This window comes from Tachypleus tridentatus, chromosome 6 (assembly GCF_004210375.1).
Source record: "Tachypleus tridentatus isolate NWPU-2018 chromosome 6, ASM421037v1, whole genome shotgun sequence".
NCBI classification, from domain to species: domain Eukaryota; kingdom Metazoa; phylum Arthropoda; class Merostomata; order Xiphosura; family Limulidae; genus Tachypleus; species Tachypleus tridentatus.
Window position 1 is genome coordinate 135,703,120 of NC_134830.1, and position 20,791 is coordinate 135,723,910.

At 31.4% G+C, this 20,791-nt stretch overlaps 1 protein-coding gene across 1 annotated transcript in view; it reads right to left on the reverse strand.

Annotated features, from left to right (window-relative positions):
* The window catches only part of LOC143253754 (active breakpoint cluster region-related protein-like), an 88,893-nt gene that overhangs the window by 22,157 nt on the left and 45,945 nt on the right, over window positions 1-20,791 (reverse strand). The window contains exons 2-13 of the mRNA XM_076508072.1: window positions 14,003-14,088; window positions 12,780-12,899; window positions 11,016-11,201; window positions 10,592-10,699; window positions 8,289-8,334; window positions 7,605-7,657; window positions 6,056-6,175; window positions 5,002-5,135; window positions 4,253-4,320; window positions 3,781-3,893; window positions 2,366-2,422; window positions 54-192 (exon numbers count right to left, since the gene is read on the reverse strand). Coding sequence (XP_076364187.1) covers window positions 54-192; window positions 2,366-2,422; window positions 3,781-3,893; window positions 4,253-4,320; window positions 5,002-5,135; window positions 6,056-6,175; window positions 7,605-7,657; window positions 8,289-8,334; window positions 10,592-10,699; window positions 11,016-11,201; window positions 12,780-12,899; window positions 14,003-14,088 — 1,230 coding nt within the window. The remainder of the gene's footprint in view (window positions 1-53; window positions 193-2,365; window positions 2,423-3,780; window positions 3,894-4,252; window positions 4,321-5,001; window positions 5,136-6,055; window positions 6,176-7,604; window positions 7,658-8,288; window positions 8,335-10,591; window positions 10,700-11,015; window positions 11,202-12,779; window positions 12,900-14,002; window positions 14,089-20,791) is intronic.

Consider the following 20,791-nt stretch of genomic DNA (forward strand, 5'->3'; position numbering starts at 1 on the left):
TAAAACATTTATTACAAGCATTAATGTCATCAACAAAGCCTCGTAATCCTGACCTGATGCCTGAAGTACGCTGATAGCTTCTATCCACTGAGATCTGTCAAATTCTGATGACAAGAAGAAGGTATAGGTTTTGTTGTTTTTGTGTCCCACACGAAACACCAAATTTGGAGATGCCAGAACTAACTGAGCTTCCTAATAATAGTAATTACACATTTTCACATACTTCTCAGTTGTTGCAACAGTGTGCTGTTTTAAACTTTAATCCTAGACTCATTCAATTTCATTTGAAAGAAACTTTAAAATCATGCTATTTTATAACTTTAGATAAAAATATGATACAATAATGTAATTCTAACAGTGCTTCTTACAAAAGCTATTTCAACTACAAAGGCATATGCAGACTTCCCCATAGGTATCAGTTCCTAAATCAAAATTGGCAGGGTAAGACCTAGGTTATATTTTACTTGTTTCATAATTTTGTACAAAGCTACATAAAGACTACCCTTACATAACCATCCCTAATTTTGAACTGATAGCCTAAAGAGAGAGAAAATCATTCAACAGCAACCACCATCATCTCCTATCTGATTGGATAGAGGATTTGATCATAACTAATACTGTAGAGAGGGCCAAAAAAACAGATGTCGTTTCTGCAGCAACAAATTATGAACCAAGGATTCTTGAAATCAGTCTGGTGGATTAGCAACTACATCATCCCAAGCCTATTTTAATAAACAGACTTCATGTTGCTAAGTAGTATAAAAAAATCACTTTAAAACAAATGATGTATTCACCACCAGATGCATCTTATTCAATATTACAAAAGTGTAGTTTAAGTGACTGATAAAATGACTGACCATAATCAATTTTACAAAATGTTTCCCAACAATCTGTTTCATGTTGAATTATACAATAAATCATAAATATTATGAAAAATTAAGCTGAACTCTTTGAGGATAATTTTAATATAATTAAAATAAAACAAAACAAAATTGTGTTATTCATATTTGCGATTCATAGACCACAAGTCCAAGCAATGCCTTTCATTTCTCAGCAGGCTTGATGTGTTCTGGTATTGGGCAAAGATCTCATCAGCACTAGTTAGATCCGATATAAAATGGTTTACGTGTCATTATATTCTTCTTTATTTTCATCCATAAGTTCTCATAAGTGCAAAATAAAGATCAGGAAATACAAAAAAGTATAATTTTAAAGAGAAATTACTTTGTCGGAATAGCTCCTAAAATCCACTGGAGATATTCCACATACGAGACATAACTCACATAATGCCATGAAGCACAAGACACCTTTTAAGGGAAATAAGGGCAGGGGTGTAATTGATAGAACCAATAAAATAAAAAGCTCCACTACCATCCTTTGTTTGAATTTGGGTACGAGCATAGTAGTTAACCCTAAAACCATTAATAACCAAATGTAACTAGAAATATAATTCATACAGTCAGAGCATATTTAACTACCTTTTAATACAAAATACCCCAACTTTATACAGTTAAATCACTCAACCTTCACCCATTGTCAACTATAATAAAATAACAAGGATTTATTTTCCAAGTTATTTTGTTATAATTACCTATAGATATACAAAGCCACTGAAGATAGTTTCATAAAAGTTAAACAACCATTAATATTCTTTTTTTATTTATAATTCAATCAAGTAGTGTGCGTGTGTGTGTGTGCATGCATGTGCAATAAGTGATCACCACCCACATTTCCAAAGCACTCAATCTCTTTCACATCAAGAAACAATCCACTATTTGTATCTTCAGGTTAACTTGAAGATGACCTAGGGAGGTCAAAACATTGTTCGCTGCTTATCAACAGAAGTGTTAATACCCATACCAGCCGTTCTGAAATACATTTTTATTTCAAGAGGGTTTCTAGTCATCAAGAATCCACTACTTGCTTTGAAACATCTTTTAACTAAGAACAAAGGCTTAATTATCTATTTGTAACCCCCAACTGGTTCAAAACCACAACAGATTGTCTCAGTTATACTGATTTAATCATACTGATACATTTTCATTTTACTGTTTTCACTAAGAAGAGTATATACAATAACAATTTTTACAACTGCCTATTTTATAACAAATTAAGTGAAACAATATTATCCAATATCTAAACTATACTAGCTATATAACAATAATCCATCTACCATATTAGCTGTCTTAAATACAATACATTTATAACAAGTTTTTCCAATAAAATATACCAGTGTATGATATTTCAAACATTCATGTTCTTGTATTCAACCCACATTATCACAGTTCCAATTAAAACACACACACACTACAATACTTCGATTGTAACAGTAACCCTATGCTCATAAACAACCAAAAACACTCACAACTTCTGAAAGCTTCTTTCTCTGTTTATCCAGACTTCGTCCTGTGCCCTTTGCTTTCTGTGAAAGGAAACATGTGGTTTAACTTATCTCTATGTCACAAAAACAGAATAAAAAAGTTCTCTTTTTTTTTTCCCTGTTCATTAAAGACCATGCTCTGTGCATGTTCTTTAGAACAAAATAACTTAAGAGATAGCTTTACAAATGTTAGTGACCTCAAGTAAAGGTCAAAGTCCACTCTCATCTCAATCTTCAAGTGAAAAATTAACACAATAACGTTCTGCAGCTCTCTGTGTCACAATAAAAAGATATATTTCCTCTAGCTTTTTTTTTCTTTCTCGTGAAGGTCCTACGTGGGTGCATAAAATATACAAGGAATAACTAGGATCTATCCTGTGAATGCATAATGGGCCACCACACAAAGGAAAGGATGAAATTTATCTTTCAGTCTTTATTTTAAAATATTATCAGAAATATTCCCAAGAAAAATTTTAAATATTATGTTAAAAAAGAAAGGAAAACACGATTTATGTATGACACAGCTTTTTCACAGTTTTTAACTCAAACCAGTTCAACACAAATTATTTTAACAGAATAATCCTTAATTAACTTCCACCCGTATATTTACCCGATGTGAATTTATACACACACACAGAAATACAGGTAACTAAACATCTTGAAACATAAAACAATCAAACTTTAGTGCAATGTCACCACACCATGCATCACAGGTATAATAAAGTAACAAAAATTCATAATTTTAAATCTATAAAGTAATCTCAACACACTATTAGTAAACAAAATTAATGAAATATTCATTGAACTCTAATACATTCAACTACACTAAAAAAAAAAAACAAGGTTTTTTTAAATGACTTGAGCTGACAATGGAGGTCAAGATAATAACCAAGTCTGATATTTAATAAGCTTCAATCAGAAATGAAATGTGTTAAGAGACACCTATTAGAAGTGTTATCTTGTTTGACTGTTGCCAATTCTCTCATTAAATTAATTTACAACAATTACTTGGGTATTTCTTATTACTAGTTTCTTAAATAATAAAAACAAAATGCCTGACACCAAGTGAGAACCAAGTTAGTATTTATTAACACTGGACCTCAACATCTTAGGATAAACAATTTAATACTTTATGTATTAACATATAATCAAAGCAATATATGTACTTAAGAGTGTAAAAATCAAACTGGTAATCAGTATTGCTATACTAAGTACATTTTTTTTACATTTCCACTTTGAAAGATTAGAATGGTTGACTGGCTGGGCATCCTCATTGTTTGGACAATTATTCAATTATTAAGCTACTGTTAACAGTAAAAGTTTACATTCTTATATTCAAAGTAGAACCTTGTAATAATAATAGAAAAAAGGCAACTGGCACAGACATCTTATTAACTCACCTCCTTTCCCTGAATAATTCTCTCTTCTTTAAGAATCTGATCTCGGACAGCAGAGGCTCGAGTCTTTAGAGTAACAATGTCAACAGAAGTACTTTCTTTCACCTCTTCAGCATCTTAAAAGAAGTTAGATACAAAAAGAATCATCTTAGATAATTTTAAGCAGTAAAAATACGTCAATAAAGAAGTAATTATGGTTTTATTAAGACAATTATTTTATTCATTTATAAAATAACAGGCTATGTTTAGATGTCCCCTTCACTGATCATCTTACATTGACAGTTTTCAATAATGGACTTAACTTTTTTTTACTAGGTGCATCTTAGAAAACCTTTACAAAATTCTTAATATAATCACTGTTATCACAAGCACAGGAAATTTTCTTAAAGAAAATGCTTATTATTATTACAAATACCTTAACTCAAAAACTGAAGACTACACTTAGACAGTGTATAGTTTATCAATGTAGCTTTACCTTCAGGATCGAACAGAAGAACTTCTGTTAACGGAATGTACCACTTGACTTCAAACGTAAATTTTTGTCTGGAAAAACAGTAAACAACTTAAGTCTTCAACTTTTAATACTGTATTTTATTTCATTAATTATTCAAGATTAAGTGAAAATGATTGAAGACAATATAATACTTTAATATTTCACAGATGTACTGAAATTGGTAATTTGTTAAAGCCACACCATAATGGTTTAAACAGTGTATAAAATTCACAACGTAAAAAAAAAGTAATAAATATCAACCACTTTCACTTTTATTTAGCATAAGAAAAGGAGTTACAAAGAACAGTAAAAAAACCAACCTAAACCATTAACAAAATTTGTTAGTATAATTTTTTTTTTCTTCTGTTACGTAGAAATGCTGATTTTTCTAACAAAAGTTAATCAATAAGAAAAGTTACACTTAAATAACAAAATAGATTTTGGTAGGAGTTTACATGTATAATACATTCTATTAGATTGTCTTATAGCACTTGGAACAACAAAACGAAAAAGGAATGTTAGTTATGAAGCATGCATTAAAATGTGGTAATTAATAAGTTTACGTTTTGCAAGTTTTTTAACTATAAAAAAATATCATTTTAATATTTGGCTCATAGATAAAATTCAATTTTTCTAAGATTATGTTTGACAGAAAGATTGGTTTATTTATTACATATGTTTTACTGAGAAGTTTGTACATTTATACTTCAGGAAAAGCATATTTTGCTTACCTAGTAGAAGGTTTATATTTAGCACAAACAATCACATCATTAAAAAGAAATAAATGTCTCAGCTTTCTATGACCCTCTGAAAGTTCAATAATAAAACTGTTTTTCACCAGATGTCTCTGAGCTCGGTCTTGAGTCTTACAGAAAGAAAAAGGTATTAAGTTAGCATAGTTTTACCATCTGTATCTCTTCAACATCTATATTGATACTGTGAGGGGAACAGTAAAGGAAGCCTCCATATTTTACAACTGATCTCTGAACAGAAATTTTCATTGTAACTGTAACCACACAAACTATTTTTACAATATCAATATAATGCTTGCCATTAATCCTTAAAAAAGTTCTATGGAATATTGCTGGTAAATGGGAAGTGTTTAAAAAATTCAAGCAGGGTGTGATTTGTGACAAAAACAAACACTTCAAAAAATAAAAACTGTGCTTAAATGTTACAACAAATTGCACATAAATAAACATTAGCAGGCATGAGAAACATTACACTGACTGAAAAGCATATGCCTAAAAGGACAATTTGTTCAAGCTACAGTAACATACTAATATGAAAGAGGAAGGTTCCAGAATTTATTCCTCCTGATGCATTTTGAAATGTATTTATATTTCATTGCTAGATAGTGAAAAGATTGTACTGCATAACATAAATATACCTCCTACCACTCTCTCTCTATATACATATATTTGTATGTCTACATAGCATTAAAAACGTTTTATGGTTTACATATTACTAGTAAATACTGTTAATTCATACAAACTGTAATTAGTTGTATTTTTTCAATAATACAAAAACCATCCTATGTTTTACTTTAAAGATTAATAAAAGTTGCCAAGTTGTGTACACCTTTAACATAACAATTATGTATTATCAGGTACAAAACTTAAACACAGTCAGTATCTTTCACAACTGTGAATAGTAGCATTTGTTGTTTTTTTGTTCTTACCATTGACATTTAAGACGCATGCAATGGATTGATTTCACTTTAATGAAAAAAACAGAAAAGAAGGAAAAAACCTCTTCCACATTTGGATTTTATACATAACTTACTGGAAACATGCTTTCTGGTGAAGACAGATTTAGGTCACTGAGAAAACATTGACTCATCTTCAAGGCATTTTTTAAAGGTAAGTGGTCAGGATGGGACTCTGATGTGTATCGTAAAAGGTCCTAATGGAATATCAAACAAGTCTAAGTACTGTTTGCTTTAATCACAAACATTTTGTAAAAATACAAGTTACTGTTTTCTTAACTATTATGTTTGTTTTGTTTACTTTTTGAATTTCGCACAAAGCTACACAAGGGCTATCTGCACTAGCTGCCCTTAATTTAGCAGTGTAAGACCAGAAGGAAGGCAGCTAGTCATCACCATCTGCTGCCAACTCTTAGGCTACTCTTTTACCAATTAATAGTGGAATTGACCATCATTTTATAATGCCCCCATGGCTAAAAGGGCAAGCATGTATGGTGTGATGGAGGTTTGAACCCGTGACCCTCAGATTACAAGTCGGTTGCATCATCCATCTGGCCATGCCAGGCCTTTTCTTAACTATTAAACTCAAAACTTCGTGCACACGAAGCCTTATGAATCATATTAACAATGGGAAAATTAACATTAAACACAGTAAAATGACCATCTACTGATTGTTGGCAGTTTTCACATACAATGAAATATACAGTTAACCACATAGGCAACAAAGACATCAAATTTGAAAAAAAGGTTGAATAATTGTCAACTTTATTCTCATTTTTAAGAAAATAACAAAGAGCACTAGTTCAAAATGTCATTCTTCTTTAAATTAAAAAAAAGGCAATCATTCAACCTATTCCTTAATTTTGACAACTTCTGAAAACTTAGCTCTTAATTTACACAAAATGCTCTTTAAAAAAATACTCAAATTTCTGTAGTTATTCAGTTAAATCACACACATTATAAAAACTTACCAATAACATTCATTAAATCTTCATATTTCAACAGTTTTACTTTAAACACAACAGAAGTATTGTTTTTTAAATTACAATAAACAAAGTTATTCTTGCCAAACCTAATGATAAATAAAGAATGTATTACATTTTAATACCAATTTTCAAGATTTTGAATACTATTTACATTTTCTGAAAAGAAACTATTGTCTCAGCAAATACTAAAAGCTTTATAACTAATTTTAATAATGTTTATTATTAACAGCAAGAATTTATTTTAATCCAAAGGAAAAACTGTAGTCATTAACACATTAGTAAAACAAAAAAAAAAAAGATATATCTTCTTAGTACAGTACAAATTTCAACAAAACTGCTGAAAAAACAACAAGTTAATAATACAGATCAAATCTAACAAAAAACAGCTTATAAATTGAGATAATTTATACAATGAAGGAATATGCTGAATTATCAGTTAGCACCTTTGCTGTAATGATATTGTTGGTGGTATTAAATCCAAACAGACATGTAGGATTCAACCAATTTATGTGGTTAATTTTAAATTGACATCCTAAGTAGCTACAGATTAAAAATGGAATAGGTGACGTTTTAGGTACAAATATGAAAGTTAAGATACTTTTAGTTGCATTTTCTCACAAAGAGTGTCATATGTACTTACATGTAGTACCAGAGCATTCTTCTGTATCCTGGCAACAGGTTTGTGAAGAAGATCTACAGGCAACAACCAACAGGTTTTGTTGAGTCATATAAGGTGAAACAGAATTAAAGTAGAAACAAGCACAACATTTTTCAAGTTCTAACATTAATACTACCCATACCATAGCTTCTTCCATAAGTTTTTCCAAACTAAATACAACTGTGGGTGAGCAGCCATTCTTTTGTGCAAGAATATAAAATTACTGTATTCCAGAAATTCATACTGTCATTTTCCAAACCTTTTATCACAAACTTTATAACCTCACAAAGGCTCTTTTTCTCTGACTTATTACGTGTGTATTTGTGTACATAAATATACAAGTACAGTATTTCTAACACAGTACAACAAAATCATACTGCAATTTGTTCACCTTTATCTATGTCTTTCACAGTGACCAGTCTATCTTTACTGTTCTAATACATATTTATATACCATGTTTCATGCACGGCCAACAGTGCAAAAAAACTAAAAAAATATTGGTAGCATTTTCTTTAGCATACTTTAATTGATACAACTTACAATGTTAAAGTAAAAACAAAAATATTGCTATTCAGATAGCTTACTATTTTATTTTTAGACATAATAACAATTAAAACCAAAAAGAATTATTTAGGAAAGTATTACATCATGATTTAACTTACTTACCTTCCAATGTAACTGTTTGACCTTTCAGAGAATTCAATTTGATTATCTACAGAAACAAAAACTTCACAGCTCACAAAAATGTTTATTTCAAAACTAAAAAAATAGACATTTATGGTAGTTGTTCTGACTACATAATTTTGGAATGACTACAAAAAATTAAACTGATGAAAATAGAACTTTGAAACTAATTTATTTAATAACCTCTAAATTATCATTTGTAATAAGTACAATATATAATATATTACTAAATATTTAACTTTGCAACAAGTAATGTTTGTACTTGTGTAAGAAATGTAATGATGTAGGTGTCACCACACTTACATTACTTGTTTTTCTGTCAAACATTCCAACTAAAAACATAAAACAGACTATCTTTCTTAAATCTGTGGATATAATCAAACAAGCATTGCAATCTGGTATCAATACCAATACTTTAAAATCAAAACTAACATTTGTTTTATTAAAGCTTGCAATTTTGTTATGATTACCATTGTTTCAGAAATCAATCCTATTATGTGTCATGTGTGTTTTTTTTAAATGAGCTAAAAAGTGACACTATTTCAATTTTAATAGCCTATTGTTACATATATATATATATTAAAAGTTATTTTATGACCTATTACTACTTTTCTGCAAAAAACATAACTCAATAATAAATGATATATCTGGAATTATACATGATACATATTACTTTGATGAAATATGGGAATGCTTTTATTCAGTGTTTCTGATATATAATCCATATAAATAATCAAATTGTGTATGTCTGTCCAGAATATTTCTTGCAAGTTTTTGTTCAAATACTACAAATCTTGAGTCATTAGAAATGCCTTTGCCTGAAGAATCTTAATCACATAATGGCTTTTCCATTCAGAATCACCTTACCTATTTTTTTACTTAGTAAAACTGCTTAGTGCAATTATTATGCTACAAGATGGCACAAAGTTGTTGTCACCACACGACATCTGGCTTTAATTTCAACTTTGGGTTTTTTTTATTTGCAAAATATTTTACACAAATAACACTTAACCTTCATGCAATTTCCAAAAAGAAAATTACACTAAATACAATTGCTATGGGCTTTCTCACTTGTTTATCTCTAAAGAATGCAGTTTGTTCAAAGCCACATGCTCATCACTTTGGGAACATGCATTTAGACATTTCCAAACATTCAGCTAAGTTTGCCTTCATTAAACTTTGTTTATTTTACTTTACAATAATTTAGCTTTGTTTCATTTCACAGACTGTTAAAAACACCTTTCACGTACCACTTGTTTTACTACAGGTTTTATTCTTAGTTTTGCCAGTTTACTTTTATCATTCCATAAAATGAATGTTCATAACTGTTTCATACTGTGTACACTATTATTAGTATATGCAATTACATATACATAGTTCTATAAAAATAAAGTTACATCTACCTGAGTTTGTTTCTCTGACCTCAAAATCTTTTCAAATAGACCAAGATTTATTGGTCAAACAAATGATGTCTATAAAACAGTGTAGCTTAAATCATGTGCGTGAAAATGACAAAATAAGGAAAATTCAAGCAGATAAAGTAAAAACTATCACAAATGTTTTGCAGGTTGTGGCTAGTTCAGAATAACTCCAATAAGAGATCAGAACAAACAGCATTTATTCCAAGTACTGATTTTAATATATAATAATGTGCAAGCAAATTTTGGAAAAGAATTTAAAATGTGGCAAGAAATGGTTTGATGATTTAACTCAGGCAAGTTTTTCTTTGAAACACATAGGACATCCAAGTTATCTTTAATAAATCATGAAGGGAATTAATGTGGTTCCATGCATATGTAACTATATAAAAGTTATTGTAAAACAGTAGTTGAACATACAAAAATTTCCTTTTTGAAAACTGCAAAATGCCTCTATACTCCCAAATCACACTTTTTCCACTTAACTGAACACTGAAATTAATATTGCAAACTGAATTAGCTTAGTTGTGTATTTCATCTAATTAATTACTTATAAAATAAAAACAAAACAGTTTTTAAAAATAAGATATGAATCGAAAGAAGCCCAATTTACTTGAAGACACACACTACTGTGCCTTACATTTTAAAACAGACTTTTGAAAGGAATTCAACCAACTGTATAGAAGAGAAATAATAATAAACAGCATCTTTACGTTCTCTGACACAATTTTACTCATCTTGTGATTTTGGGAAGCTGTACTGAAAAGTAAATTTTTCACTCAAAAAATTAACTTTTAAAAGAGCAATTATTTAAAAGTAAGATACAACATGCCAAGAACATATTTCAAGAAAGAAATTAAAACCAACCCTGGTGATTTCTGAAAATGTGGAGTTCTCGAGGCTACACTTACGTACAGTCTCTATGGCTTTAGAATAGTTCTGAAGGAATGCTGAATAAACTTCTAACTTACTGGCCTGTAATAATGTAAGAATTAAATTGTTAGGTTTAAAAGTAAATTTACTGTTTTGTGACAACATTGCTTTACAATTCTATTCTATGAGCCATTAAGGACATTCACACAATAATATGCCCAAGTTTCATCATACAGTTTTAACTTGTATAATATAAGTATCAAGCCAGTGAAACAGCTCTTTAGAAAACAAAAATAACTTACTTTATAATAATTTAAAACTGGATTTCACGAGAAGGAGAACAACATCTTTTAAACAAACATATTTATTACCTTCAGTTTTTCATGAACTAAAATATAAGAAAACATCTTCTGCTTACCAGCAATTTGAAAGCTTCACAAACACTTGTCTGGCTATTGGGATTATTTACATGGCCTTTCAATTTTTCAAGGAACTGAAAATGAATGTCATGGAGATCCGGAATTTTGTAAAAGATTGTATTAAGATCCTCCAAGGAGAGAAGAGGCTGAGAAGTCGTAATGTTTGACTTTAAAGCTTTCATGTACTGGAAAAAAAAACACATATCAACAGCAAGTTTACTACAAGTGTTTGTGTGTGTGTGTGTGTGTACGAGCAAGACAGAAAAAAGTAGAAAAGAGAACAGCACTAAAGTTACCCGTTTCATATTTCAAGCTTATAATAGTTTTTGTTACACCTTTCACAAGTTAAATACAAAGCTATTCAAATTTGGAATTATCATTTCTGATTTTCAAAAGAAGACTTAATAATGTATTCTTAAACCTTTAACTTACAAACAGTTGAGTAGTTTAATTCATTAAGGCCTTACTCAGAAGGTCTAGTGGGTTATTGGTCTAGTCCAGTTAAGTAAAGTACTTGTTTGCAACATGAGTAGTCCCAGGTTTAATCAAATTCAGGAAAACAAGAGACTCAAAAAAGTTGAAATCACCATAGTTAATACCTCTGAACTACTGATCGTCTAAAGTAACTCTTGAATATGACCTGTGGATGGGCTTTGTCTATGAGTGGGGAAAAATGCAACAGCCAGAGTAGTTTAAAGAAGAAAAGCCTTACTAGTAATTACTAATAAATTAATACCTTTAGCTCAGTTGGTAGAACACTTGACACGTGTGCAAAGGATACTGGTTTAAAATCTGACCAAAGGTAAAAAAATGAAATTACCACAGCAAAATCTCATATAAGCATTACCAACTAAAGGAGACAAGTTTTACCTGTTGAGAGTGCTAAGTTTTTTTTTTATCTTTTTTTTTTAATGTGACTTATGAAAACATGTAATTTCCATATTCTAAAAAAAAGTAAAAAATTCTTTGTAACCTTGATCATGTAGCTACGTTGAAAAAAGGAAACACGTCACACTGAGATCTTCCACACAATATTTCTATAAATTGTTTGCAAAATTCTAACAAAAATGGAGGAACAAGAACAATTTTCTCTGTTTTTATTCGTTCAGAGGGAAGGAGAAAACAGCAGATAAAATAACACTCAATTTTTGATCAGTGCATGTAAGACTTCAGGAGTAAAAGAAGCCATAGTGAAAAAAATGGTTTGCTACAACAAAGTTTAAACATAGCAAGTGAATCCTTACATAGATATGTTAAAACTGTTTTGTACCAACAGAAAGGAAGAATTAACAGTAGTAGTCACTTTTCCAACAGTTTAAGTGAATTTTTAAATTAAAAATAGTGAATAATAAAACACTAAATGTAAAGTAAATACCTATCAAAATCATTCTTGTTTTATACAGATATTAATCTTATAGAAATGTTTAAAAAAGATTAAAAACTAGTTGTTTACTTAAAAGTAACTAAAAAATGACCTTTACTTTTTCTTAAATTTTTTGATCTAACATAAAACAAACCACTGAGCAAACTTCTCAGTGTAGCTAAGTTTTTTATTTTAACATCATTTCAAAAATGAAAAGGACATTCAGAGTTTCCTTGCTAAGTGCATTTATACATATATATTTAAACAGTTAATATTTTGAATTGCAAGTTTGTTATATATATACACACACATGTATTTTCTTGTTATCGGGGTTCATTTAAAATTATATATGTACTGTTTTATAGTAGTCTTCCTTTCTCTTCACATTTTGAAAACTCACCTGATGTAAGGTCCTTAAACAATCAACATAGATGCTTTCACTCTCTATTATGTTGTTTATAATACATTTATGCATGGCCATTCTCTCAGCTTCGGCTTTTATATTCTCTTCAGCACGTTCCTATACATATCGAGATGATGTACATGTCATTAATTTAGAATCTTGAAAAATATGTCACAGTGTATAACTGTGGTTCAAATGTAAATGTCTCACTTGTACTAATGTCTTCATGTTATGCTTTTTAATCTGCTTCAATTAAAAAACAAGTAATGTAAATTTTAACCCAAATTTTATTTTAAACACAGAAAAATAATATTAAAATAACATCTGGTCATACTCATCTGATATTAAGTTGTGTTTAAATAAATTTTATTTATGTTTATTATGATGTTAGTGAAAGGAATTCCAAGTCCAGCCCTCAGAACATAGGAATAAATTAAATAAAATGAGAATTATGTAACAGTTATGTTTAAAAGAACTTAAACCACTCCTAACAATTTAGAAAACTGAAACTACCAGTGAAGATTTTGAAAACTGAAGGTACTGAAGCAAGATAGGAAATGTGAAACTATTGATCTAAGTGTAAAAAACTGAATTTATTTTTGAGAGACTGCTTAATAAACTATACCTTAGCTTTCTGTCACTATATTAACATGAAAAACACATTACTATGATTTACAAGTCTACCATCCCCCATCAATGGAATACATCATTAACGTGGTTTCTCAATACATATACACACCACCAGGAGTAAGTGTCTTATGTTTCATACCTCTACTAAATATAAACAATAAAATGCCTGATGATAATAATGTAAAGTGAAACTTTATCTTTATATTCTTATTCTATAAAGTATGATAAGTGCAGTTCAGTAACAATAAACTTGGCATTCCTGTACAACTGCAGCAACTTCAAAATGAGGTTATAACCTCCATCCACCCTCAATGACCTTGCAGTCTCTATAGTATGTGAAAAACAAAACCTATACTTTACTACTGTTAATTAATAATCAGATAAATTCAGAATGTCATGAAATAAAGAGTAATAAATGATACATGCTATAAAAACTTCCATAAACTTGATTTAAAATTATTAACATCAATCTGTTTTTTATTATGTGAAAATTATTCTGAATTTGGAGTTTCAAACTCTTGTGTTGGCACAGGTAGATATTATTAGGTGAATAGGTGCAATGTCAGAATATCTGTGTCTCAAATACTTACAGTTTCTTGAACCATCTCGTGCAGCTGGTCCCCAGCTATATTAGATGACTGAAGAAAAGATAAGTCCCCAGAACTACTGTACACTCCTGAAGAATTGAAACAGAGAACAATTTGAATTCACACTGCTGTATCCTTATACAATAGCATGTAAAGTTACTTTTGAAATAACCTAAACATGTGTGCTTATCACAAAATCAATGAATTATAATACCTCACAAACGTGTTCATTCACTTCTTGCCTTATAGTGCTGCACATACTAAACTGTAAAAAATAAACAATTTTTGGTGTAGATTCTTCATATGATGATGGCAGATACATCTACAATACACTTCTTTTATTATGTAACAATGTAAGTACAATTAAACAAAGTTTTAATAATTTTTAGGACATTGTTTAAGAGAAAAAAACAAAAAATGAGGATTCCTATTTATCCTCACTCCCCTTGGCTACGGCATACTTCAAATAAAAACATGGGGAACACTAACATCCATTAGCCTTTGAGGTTATTCAGGTACATGATCAGTATGTAATAACAGCATTCAAGTATTCTTTGAATGATTGTTTAGGCAGAGTATTCATGATGAAACTTTGTAGAATGATGACAACTGCCTGTTGTGGAGACACAAGTGTAGAGGACAAGGTTTTGGAAGTCTTCTGTCTGAAGGAAGAAGACTTTCAAAATGTCATCCTTTACACTTGTGTCTCTAACAACAGGCAGTTGTCATCCACTCAACAAAGTTTCAGCATTCAAGTATTCTGTTCAAAAGTATTATATCAATATGTAGTGCAGAATTATGTCAATAACAAATCCAGTTAACGATGTTCTATCTTATCTGATATCACCATACTCTACTTGTAGCTTGTCTTATCAACCATTATAATAACATGATAAAAATAAATCCCATAACTTAGGAATGTCAAATGGAGTTCCTTCCAAGAAGAGCATAGTTCTAAAAACAAGCATTTGCTTCACTAATTAACATTTATGAAAATATATTGTGAAACATAACATACAAAAGCACAAGGTAATTATTACAGTTTGCTTCAATAACATTAACAGAAAACATTATATGTAAAACTTCAGAATAATAATGTCAAATTACTATAATTTAGCCTGTCTTTTAAGATCAGTACTTTTGTAACAGCTCAATTAGAAATTCAAACACTTCCTTAGTCACAGACAACCTGATCAATCACGGGTAACAAACAACTGTTTACCTAAAAAAATAATGCTTAACAACAGATTTAGTTTGTTTTTTAATTCTTTTTACACCAGTTAGATAATTACAGTCTAATTGGGAGATGGTACACTTACAAATCATCAAGAAAGGAGTGCACTCTTTCTTTTATTGTATTTTTAAGTGTAAATTATTGTTATTAATATATAATTAAGTTTACCTTAGTAAGACTTAATTATATGCATTGTATTAATAAATAACTTACATTTTCCAACCACCACTACTGCCATTTACACTAATAGCAATCCCACATAAATATATATGCAAAAACGGCTCGTTTGGGTTGAGAAACAAGTGGGTTTTCTCGACATCACTGATTAATCCCACATAAAGTTATCAACATAATATACACAGTTGGCCAATATATGTTGGTATACAATTCCATAATGTTCTAAAAACTTCTGTCCACCTAATAATAAACAGACATAAAAACATCACTATTACCAGTGATGATTGTAGGGCTAAGCCTAATGGGTGTGAGCAACCATTGACAAGGCCATTAACAGTGACCTACTTTCTACCATCCAGAATTACCTAAAATGGAGATGAAATATTTAGAAAGGCTGATGCCAACCAGTCATCTGTAAGAATCATTAAATATGCATTTCTTTATTTCTGGTTATATTGAAAGTTACAGCTTCTGTGCAAGTATATATAATCATTAAGTCGTGTTCGTTTCAATGTGAGGAAAAAACGAACTTTGCGCATTTTACAGTCTTTGTTCATTAAAATACTCAAAAGTAATTGGATGAAGAACGTTGACAAGACATTATATAGAAATTATTAACCACATGCTTAAAGGCTGCATAACAAATCTATAATGTATATTTTATTCCGGTATGACACTATTAAATAATTATTTAATATCTCAAAATCATAAAATTAACTTATTCCGTGCATTGATTACTTAGTCTTAAAACATATTGTAACGATAAAATTAGTTTTATTATTATTATAAATTTTCAAACACTTTCGTGAGAAGCATGAAAACAAGCAAATGTTATACAGGTACAGAAAAGGGTTAGCATTATACATGTATGCAACTAGTAAGCAACATGAACACCACAAAACTGAACACTATCATTCATGCAGAAAAGAACTGTATCCAATACAAATGACGAGATCAAATCCCCAAAGTACCTCCGTTGGTACAGCGGCAAGTCTACGGATTTACAACGCTAAAATTAGGGTTTCGATTTCCCTCGGCGGACTTAGCAGATGGCCCTATGTGGCTTTGCTATAAGAAAACACAAACACACATTCCCAAACTATGCCATACACCTACTTTTACATGGAGTGCAGGCCTTTAAAGCTAGCGCTGCTTTCCTTATTTATCTCTAGCAATTAACTTTCTAGAAAAATTAGTGTAACCCTGACAACATTCAAAACTTAGAGAATTACTGTAGCTGTCAATCTTTTCAGCCTTTACAAAGTTGCTACCGAGACAAAATAATTATACTCAGTTTTGTTATGGTGTTGACGTCTTTTCTGAAAAGACGAAACACGAATATAATTAATTACACTTTGCATAAAGAATTAGTACTAGGACTATTATATTGTTTGTACTGTAGTTTAAATTCAGTCCCTCAGGGCTTTAATTCAACAGGATTGTTATTTCACTTTATTTTAGGACTTACTTTGTAGGCAGTTGTATGCAAAAATAAGTACTACTAAAAATTTAAATAATAAGATGTCATAGACAAACATGATTATATATGTATGTTTAATAAGGCCTGTATAAGGTTGGAAAAGTTGTGGATTCGATTCATTACAGAGACTTAAATTAAAAAAATGTATGCATGTTTTCTTCGAGCAAAGCCACATCAGGCTATCTGCTGAGCCCACCGAAGGGAAAATTAAAAAAAAACAAAAAACAAAACAAGTTAACTACCACTTAAAAATTGTTTTTGATAATTCGTTTAGTCTATACATAATTCAAATAAAATGAATTAAATTTTAAAAGTTACGGGTTTTCAACATCGGTACGTTTCACTCAATAGCAAACTTCAAACTTTTAGCTAATTATTTATACTTGAATAACGAACTTTCACCAGTACAACCCGTGGCATGAATGACAATTAGACAGTTGACTATGTTGTGAATCATATGAAGTAACAACATCTTTAACTCGTGGTAAAATATAAATACTGTAAAAATATAAATGATTAAATAAACGATTGACACGGTCTGCCTATGTCGGTGTATTTCAACCACACTTTGTCTTCCACGTGCCAACGGCGCGTTTCGCTCAACAGATTTTGTTGCTTAAAGTTTCACTCTGTGATATGTTTACGACGTTTCACTTGCCAGGCAACTCACCTGGTGGATATACATGTGGTATATATACCATTAAAAAACGAATTACCATCATTGGTTTAACGTACAATAACTGTTTAAAACTAGGGAAACACTCAGCAAATTGCATATTTCGGTCAAGCAGCGTTGATCATATTGGACCCTCAAAGCATACGAAAAGATACAGAACATTTTTGGCAGGGCAGTGAGAGAGAATGTTCTAGACGTGTCCATCAAGTTATCAAAATCCGATCATTTTTGACTGATTTATAGAGCCAAAATGGTGTGAAAATCGGTCCCAAACAAATTTCATAACGTAACTATGTCTTTTGGTCTTAACTGGTAAATGGGCTTACACTCGGGCTTTTGAAAAACCGAGTTGATTAGCAGCTGTTTTAGCAAAAATATGACAATACATTTAGAAAAAAATATTGAAAAAGCTAATAGGATCATAGACCTCAATTTTATAATTATATACATAATAAACATTTCTTGATTTCAGCTGCATTTACCGTTTGTTTTCCCTTTTTTTTAATGCTTGTTTGTTTGTTTTTGAATTTCGTGCAAAGCTATTCGAGGGCTATCTGCGCTAAACGTCCCTAATTTAGCAATGTAAGACTAGAGGGAAGGCAGCTAGTCATCACCACCCACCGCTAATTCTTGGGTTACACTTTTACCAACGAATATTGGGATTGACCGCCGATTATAACGCCCTCACGGCTGAAAGGGCGAGCATGTTTGGTACGACGGGGATTTGAATCTGTGACCCTCAGATTACGAGTCGAACGCCTTTACTCACCAGATCATGACAGGTCTTGTTTAATGCTTTACTAGTTTCAATCGATTGAAACCCGGATTGTATAGGCTTTTACTTTCATCTTTCCGACTAACATTTGTTTAAAACCGCTGGTAGCGCTACGAAGGTTTGTTGTTTGTATTGTAGAGACAAGTCCTCTTCTTAATTGTTAAATTAAAAAAAAAAGGCAAAATTGTTTGGTCGTTTAATAAATGAACTACTGTTACAATGACATTATTCAAAGGTAACAAATAATAATTCCGATTTTTTTATACAAACAAAACTACTTTATTAACACCTTCGAAAATCTCATTTGTAAAATATTGAAAATCTTAAAAATAAATTAAAGGCAAAAAAAAAAAAAGTAAAACAGCGAAGTTACGAATGGTTGATTGGTTGATTTAATGTTTATGGCACAAAGCAGCTAAGCTATCTGCGCCAAACATCCAGTAAAAAAGTTAAAATTAAAGTAAATTTAGTAAAATTCATAAAAGGAAATTAAGGTAAAACGAAACAAATGTTAAAAAACAAATAGCATAAAACCAATGTTTACATCGTTAAGAGAAAAACTACAGTAATTCAAGTTGTAAAGGACTTTCTGTAGCATAATTGTAATTATCAAAACTCGCCAGGAAAACTAACAGGTAAGTACAAAAACCACCATCAGTCACCTGAAGTTGATTTTCCAGTCCTGGTTCTGAGTTATTTGACGTTATGGCCATCTTCAAAAGTAACAAAAGTTTTAAAGGACTTGTAGCAAAATTTTAATAATAACTCGCCAGGATGACTAACGGGTAGTTCAAACAGCAGTGTTAGTCACCTGAAGTTGGCCTTTCTAGTCCTGGTTTCGAGTTATTTAACGTTACGGCCATTTCTAATTTCAAATCGAACTAGATGGACTTTGATTCTTAAAAGGGAATCACATTAAAAAAGTACAAATGTATAAATTAAAAACTTAAATGGCATTAAAACGATTAATGGCCTTTAAAAAACTAAAACATTACCAAGGTGGACAGCGTCACCATCACCACTAACACTGTCTAACGTTATGGATAAACCTTGGGACAGAACATGTTTAAAATGGTGCCGTCGTTGAAAGTCGTAACGACAGCCAGATAGTAAAATGTGGCTTACTGTAACCTTAGTGGTACACAAACAACAAATTGGTGCATCAGTTCCAGATTTAAAAAAAAAACAATGAGTTAAAAAACCTGTGACCAATGTTAGAACTTCCTCTTTCCGATCCTTACGGAAGCAAGACGGCCAAAGTCCAATATAGGGTTTTATTTGGAAAAGCTTGTTTTCGCGTTGCTCACTCCAAGTCGACTACCAGCTGGCACGGAGATGAGCCTTGAATACAGGACCATAGTCCGTGTATGGAACAGGCACAGCGGTGGTAGTGCCAGAGCAGAGAGATTTAGCTGCGGTGTCGGCAAACTCGTTCCCACGAATACCAACGTGGCCCGGTATCCAGAAAAACTGGATAAAAGTAGATGTTAAAAAGAAATGGGCCAGCCGGTTTTGAATATCGGCGAGAACATGGTGTGAACTAACGTGAAGCGATTCCAGGGACCAGTAGAGAACTAAGCGAGTCAGTATAAATAGTACAGTTTGAATACTGCTTAGCTTATATACTATGACATACCAATGTGATCCAAGGCAAGAGAAATGGTGTACAATTCAGCAGTGAACACAGAAGCTGTTGAGAGAATTCTGCACGCAACCACCGAACCACAATAAACCATGGCAGAGCCCACACAGTCACTTGATTGTGAACCATCTGTATAAATAGGAATGGGAGGATGGTTCAAAACATGTTCAACAAATAGCAGACAGTATTTCCAATCGGGAGTGTCTGCTTTTCTCAGATGACTTACAGATAAGCCAAATTTGTGGATTGTAAGAAGCCATTGTGGGATGGGCTGACCAGTGGATACAGCAATGTTATCTAAGGACAGACCCAATTTATCCAACTGTGCCTGGATACATAAAAGCCAAAAGGAGCAATGGCAGATCATCTTTTCTGAAAAAGTATGGCCCACCGAGGAAGGAAAACACAACCACAGGTGGGATGCTTTAGTAAAGAAGGAAGTTTTGAAGCATACAGAAAAGATAGTTGCAAACGGCAGAGGTACAAAGAAGGTTCATGAATGTGTAAGCTCTGAACTGGGGAAGTGCAGAAAGACCTAGTGCAAAGCCAAAGTCCTTGATGATGAATGGAGTCCAGCATTGTTAAGGCTGAGGGTCTGGCAGAGCCATAGACCAGTGATCCCTAGTTGAGTTTCGATTGAATAAGAGCACAATATATCTTCAGCAGAGAACATCGATCTCCTCTTGAAGTGATGGAAGAAAGGACACGGAGGATGTTCAGTGCTCTTGTACATTTGACTTGTAACTGTTTGATTTGTGGTATAAAGGTCAGCTTACAGTCAAAGACAAGCCCCAAGAACTTTGTCTCA